Source organism: Limulus polyphemus, unplaced genomic scaffold (genome assembly GCF_000517525.1).
Source record: "Limulus polyphemus unplaced genomic scaffold, Limulus_polyphemus-2.1.2 Scaffold8726, whole genome shotgun sequence".
NCBI lineage: Eukaryota > Metazoa > Arthropoda > Merostomata > Xiphosura > Limulidae > Limulus > Limulus polyphemus.
This window is the reverse complement of record NW_013674336.1, coordinates 23,546-30,295: the sequence shown is the minus strand read 5'-3', so window position 1 is coordinate 30,295 and position 6,750 is coordinate 23,546. Positions and strand designations below refer to the sequence as shown.

At 34.3% G+C, this 6,750-nt stretch overlaps 1 protein-coding gene across 1 annotated transcript in view; it reads left to right on the top strand.

Annotated features, from left to right (window-relative positions):
- The first annotated feature begins 2,170 nt into the window (after window positions 1-2,170).
- Window positions 2,171-6,750, top strand: part of LOC106475527 (lipase member H-like) — a 20,202-nt gene continuing 15,622 nt past the window's right edge. The window contains exons 1-3 of the mRNA XM_013936206.2: window positions 2,171-2,503; window positions 4,621-5,069; window positions 5,954-6,185. Of these exons, the coding sequence (XP_013791660.2) occupies window positions 2,464-2,503; window positions 4,621-5,069; window positions 5,954-6,185 (721 nt within the window). The 5' untranslated portion in view covers window positions 2,171-2,463. The remainder of the gene's footprint in view (window positions 2,504-4,620; window positions 5,070-5,953; window positions 6,186-6,750) is intronic.

The window sequence follows — 6,750 nt, the reverse complement described above, 5'->3', positions numbered from 1 at the left end:
TGTCTCTGCTGTAGATTTACTTCAAGTGGACCTTAACAGGTGGAAACGTTGTTACTTGTTTTATGTTTTTAATACATGTATCAGCTGTCTCTGCTGTAGATTTACTTCAAGTGGACCTTAACAGCTAGAAACGTTGTTACTTGTTTTATACATAAAGCAATTGTTTAGATAACAATGTTCAGTTGCTATATACATAAAGCAACTGCTTAGATAACAATGTTCAGTTGCTATATACATAAAGCAACTGTTTAGATAACAATGTCCAGTTATTATATATATAAAACAACTGTTTAGATAACAATGTTCAGTTGCTATATACATAAAGCAACTGTTTAGATAACAATATCCAGTTATTATATATATAAAACAACTGTTTAGATAACAATGTTCATTTATTATATGTATAAAGCAACTGTTTAGATAACAATGTTCAGTTATTATATACATAAAGCAACTGTTTAGATAACAATATCTAGTTATTATATTATTGTTATCTAAACAGTTGCTTTATGTGTTCAGTGCTATATATATAGCAACTGAGCATTGTTATCTGAACAGTTGCTTTATGTATTGTTATCTAAACAGTTGCTTTATGTGTTCATATTTTATATGCATAAAGCAACTGTTTAGATAACAATGTTCAGTTGATATATACATAAAGCAACTGTTTAGATAACAATGTCTAGTTATTATATACATAAAGCAACTGTTTGGTAACAATGCTCAGTTGCTATATACATAAAGCAACTGTTTAGATAACAATGTTCAGTTGCTATATACATAAATCAACTGTTTAGATAACAATGTCCAGTTATTATATACATAAAGCAACTGTTTAGATAACAACGTTCATATTTTATATGCATAAAGCAACTGTTTAGATAACAATGTTCAGTTGATATATACATAAAGCAACTGTTTAGATAAAAATGTTCAGTTGCTATATACATAAAACAACTGTTTAGATAACAACGCTCATATTTTATATGCATAAAGCAACTGTTTAGATAACAATGTTCAGTTGCTATATACATAAAGCAACTGTTTAGATAACAATGTTTAGTTGCTATATACATAAAGCAACTGTTTAGATAACAATGTCTAGTTATTATATACATAAAGCAACTGTTTAGATAACAATGTCCAGTTATTATATATATAAAGAACTGTTAGATAACAATGTTCAGGTTATATATATATATACATAAAGCAACTGTTTAGATAACAATGTCCAGTTGCTATATACATAAAGCAACTGTTTAGATAACAATGTTCAGTTGCTATATACATAAAGCAACTGTTTAGATAACAATGTTCAGTGCTATATACATAAAGCAACTGTTCAGATAACAATGCTCAGTTTCTATATACATAAAGCAACTGTTTAGATAACCAATGTTCAGTGCTATATACATAAAGCAACTGTTTAGATAACAATGTTCAGTGCTATATAAATAAAGCAACTTTTTAGATAACAACGTTCAGGTTTTATATGTATAAAGCAACTGTTTAGATAATGTTCAGTTGCTATATACATAAAGCAACTGTTTAGATAACAATGTCTAGTTATTATATACATAAAGCAACTGTTTAGATAACAATGTTCAGTTGCTATATACATAAAGCAACTGTTTAGATAACAATGTCCAGTTGTTATATATATAAAGAACTGTTAGATAACAATGTTCAGGTTATATATATATATACATAAAGCAACTGTTTAGATAACAATTTTGAGGTTTCATATGTACAAAACAAGTGGGCTAAGTATAGCTTGCTAATTAGGGTCTCGAATTTGAATTTCCCATTACTGAACATGCTCGTTCGATCTCCCCAAGAAAAGAACAAAAAACTATAGCTACAGTAAGATAACCAGAAGTATTCATTTATAAATGGCCTAGATTAATCTCGTGAAGGGTGACATGTTTTTTAGCTATGAGATTTCACTTATAGGTCTGGTTCCATATTTGCAGGAAGGGAAGAGTGGGTAGAGGTTGGATGGTGCAGGTCTTTAAAAAAAAGGAAGAAGTGGTTTATGTTACCTATCAACCATCCTCATCCTATTGATGTGTATGTTTACTGTAGAAAACTAGATCAGTTACGCAGACAACAAACAACTTACGACATAGTTTTAATGACGTCATGAACTGTGGTTTGACGTCGGCACGTTCAAGGTCCAATCTGCACCCCTTGGCTAATCGGGGTTATTCATACTCTGGTTCTGTGAAGTCCGTATCGTGCTGGTCTTTTTTCTAGCCGGCATGGTATCAGTTTGGATTATAAAACAGACAACCAGAGCATAAACAGTAGAGCCGTTCTGTAGTAGAGTTGATCAAGTCGTTTCGAGAATGTCATCATGATCATGTGGAGGACGTGATAGATCAGAAACATGTTCAACATCAAAATAAAAGCTTTTGTTGAAAAAGTTTGACAGTAGAGGTATTTCTATACTATAGGAAAGATATGGTCTGTCCAGTGTTTCTTTGTCTTCTTCTGCTATCGGGTAAGAGTCAAACATACTGTTATATTACTTTACCAAATCTGAAACTAACATAAACCTTTTCGTATAGTTAATTTATAGAATATTCATATATGTATTTAATGTAACACTTCAGGGCAACTGAACACATGAATGTGGTATAACACTTCATGGTAACTGGTTACTTGGATGTAACACTTCATGGTAACTGGTTACTTGGATGTAACACTTCATGATAACTGGTTACTTAAATGTGATGTAGTGCATCATGGTAACTGGTTACATAAATGTGATGTTACACTTCACGGTAATGGATACATGAATGTGATGTAGCACCTCATGGTAACTGGTTACATAAATGTGATGTAGTGCAGCGTGGTAACTGATTACATGGATGTGATGTAACATTTCATGATAACTGGTTACATGAATGTGATGTAACACTTCATGTTAACTGGTTACATGAATGTAATGTAACACTTCATGGTAACTGGTTACATTAATGTAATGTAACATTTCATGGTAACTGAACACATGAATGTGGTGTAACACTTCATGGTAACTGGTTACTTAAATGTGATGTAGTACAGCATGGTAAATGGTTACATAAATGTAATGTAGTGCAGCATAGTAACTGGTTACATAAATGTGATGTAACTCTTATGGTAACTGGTTACATGAATGTGATGCAAAACTTCATGGTAGCTGGTTACATGAATGTGATGTAAAACTTAATGGTACTGGTTACATTAATGTGATGTAACACTTCATGGTAACTGGTTACATTAATGTGATGTAAAACTTCATGGTAACTGATCACATTAATGTGTTGTAACACTTCATAGTAACTGGTTACATTAATTTGTACGACGTCTGTTAAGTGTAACTGGCCATCCGATCTGATGCAGTCTGTACAAAGTCTGTTAAGTGTAACTGGCCATCAGATTTGATGCAATTGGTTAGGAAACAACTTAAGAAAGGTTTTAAGATATTTTAATGAAACTGGGTCATATCTATAAATATTATGTTGTCAAGAAATTAATGTCGCGTTTTGTAACACTTTCATTACCCTCCCCCCCAAAAAAAAGCAACGTACATCACGTATAATAGTTAAACGAACCGCTTGTACTTCACGTAAGTGTAGCCTATATAATGTGTAAAGTTTAGTATACTGTAATCCCTTATAGTGATGGCACACGACGAGACACACATTCGGCGTGTAATGCTGTTTGAATACAAGAAGAGAAACAATGCCTCTATAACCACAAAGAATATCAAAGACGTTTATGTAAATGTTCTGAACGTTCATAAGTGTTAACGATGATTCAGCAAATTTCGTTCAGGTGACTTTAGCCTTAAAACTGTGATGACAGGGGCCGACATGTTGGAATTGATATTGATGCTCTGAAGACGCTTGTTGAATAGTAAACGCCAAAAACAATGGCTCAGTCCTAGACAAAAACCGCTTCCGACCCCCAAACCTGGACTCCATCCGCATTTGGTGGGACATCAAAGGAATAATTCATTTCGAACTCATCACTCCACAGCGAACTGTCAATGCAGAAATCTACAGTCAGCAACTGGAACGTTTAAATCAAGCCCTTCATCAGAAACACCCTTCACTCTTCAATCGGAAAGGTGTTCTTCTTCTCCACGACAATGTATCCACATGTGGCACGTTTGACGCAACACAGAACTATGGAGTTGAGTTGGGAAGTTCTCCCCCACTCACCATATTCTCCAGATATGACACCATCAGATTACCATCTTTTTCGTTCGCTGCAACACCATCTTAATGGGAAAACGCATGCAAATATGAAAGGCGTTAAAGAGAACATCGACATGTTTTTTTGCTCCAAAGCCAAATATTTTCTTTAATCAGGACATTAACAACCTGATTGTAAGATGGAAAAGCATAATCGATAAGAATGGAGACTATTTCATTTAATAAGTGATTTGTTTTGATATATAAGTTGTTCGGGTTTTTTCATTAAAAAAAGCGACATTAATTTCTTGACGACCTAATACAATAACAACGTTTGCTGATTAAGTACAGGTTTTACCAGTCTTAGTCTTCCACTACTTATCATTTTAAAATATTGATAAATTAAAATAATAATTACGAGATTTTGACTTTCCAGCATCAACAACAAGCGACTTGTCGTACACGTGGACACGTGATGTTGTAGTGGCAGCAGAGCCAAGTGATTTTCAAATATGGACAGCCATTGATATTTCGCTTGCTAGGAGGCGGGAGCTAAGGAGAAGAAAAGAAATGTATCATTCGCACGTTCAAAAGAGGGAAGAAAAAGTCGTCTGTTACACACGGTTCATTTGGTGTTTTCGTGACGAAGGCCCCTTTGAATACTGGGATACACTCCCGGAAAGCCCGGAAATAATCGAGACAACTTTCAACTTATATACGAGGCATAACCTTCTGGAAGGTGACTCCCTTCACTATGATAATAACTCGTCTTTGAATGTCTCTCATTTTAATGCTAGTAATCCGGTGAAAATAATAATCCATGGTTTTGGAGGAAGCGCCGCCAACGCTTGGGTAGGACAGATGGTTGAAGCTATGTTGGAGACTGTAAGTATGTATGAAATATTTGGAGGAACTAGAAAAGTTTCCACAAATAATTATTTGTTCCGAGAGAAGTCGCTACGTTACTTTTACTGTGCTTTTATTTAATGTTGTAAAAATGTAAAACTACTTAATTAAAAACTACTTTTTTTCAGTAATAGAAATAATTAAAAACTTCCAAATATGGTAGTATAAAATTGGCTTGTTCTGGATTAATAAGATTTGTTGTGTAGTAACGTGGACCTAGCTTACCCTGGATTATTAAGTTTGTTGTTTACTAGCAGGAAAAATATCATGATAGACCAATCGTCTGAGTGAACTTCTTTCTGATCCCCTCAGGTTATTTTGTTTTGTTGTCGCACGACTTACGTAATTTGTTTTACTTTAAGGCTATTCCGAATTAGGTTTAACTATCATACTTTTACCTTACCACCATCAGACTACTCTGAATTAGGCCTATCTATTAGACTTTTACCTTACCACCATCAGACTACTCTGAATTAGGCCTAACTATCATACTTTTACCTTAACACCATCAGACTACTCTGAATTAGGCCTATCTATTAGACTCTTACCTTACCACCATCAGACTACTCTGAATTAGGCCTAACTATCATACTTTTACCTTACCAACATCAGACTACTCTGAATTAGACCTATCTATTAGACTTTTACCTTACCACCAGTAGGTTACTCTGAATTAGGCCTAACTATCATACTTTTACCTTAACACCAGTCAGGTTACTCTGAATTAGGCCTAACTATCATACTTTTACCTTACCACCAGTAGGTTACTCTGAATTAGGCCTATCTATTATACTTTTACCTTACCACCATCAGGCTACTCTGAAGTAGGCCTAACTATCATATTTTTACCCTACCATCATCAGGCTGACGTAAACGTTATTGTTGTGGACTGGAACAAAGGTGCGAAGCTACCCAACTACATGCAGGCAGCAGCAAATTCTCGTCTAGTAGGAAAAGAAATAGCAGAGTTAATACGATTGATCAACTACGAGCGAGGAACAGCGAATGAAGACTATCATTTAATTGGCTACTCGCTGGGTGCGCATATAGCGGGCTTCGTTGGAACAGAGATGAAGAATTTGAGCCGTATAACAGGTAAATGTCGCTCCTCCAGCAGTATAGTTTTCTAAATTATTTCAGAATTGATTCTTCAAATCTTTGTTAAAGTTTATTTACGATTCTGAATTAAATCGAAATTTCATTCGTCTTAAACTACAAATTCAGAGAGAAAAGCACAGTCCTGTAATTTGTGAAGGTGACAATAAGTTAATGTTTCATGTCCAAAACTACCGAAAATTATCATCGAAAGCGTTCGTTAGGAGTGAGGGAATCTAGTTAAAATCGTGTTATGCATCTGCTTGTTTGTTAATTTCCGGTAGAATTTCTTTCCGAGGAACTTCAGCGATACAAGACCTTCTTGATTAAACCAGTTTATTATTTCTCGATACAAACTTTTAGTACACAGTAATTCCACTGTCAGTACGTTTCTGGTCACTTTAAACATAACAACTGTTACGTCTCTGTTCGCTTGTTAATTTCCGGTATAAATTCTTCCCGAGAAACTTTAGCGATACAAGTCCTTTCTTAATTAAAACTAGTTTATTATTTATCGATACAACTTTATAATACACAGAATTTCCACAGTCACTTTAACTTAAAC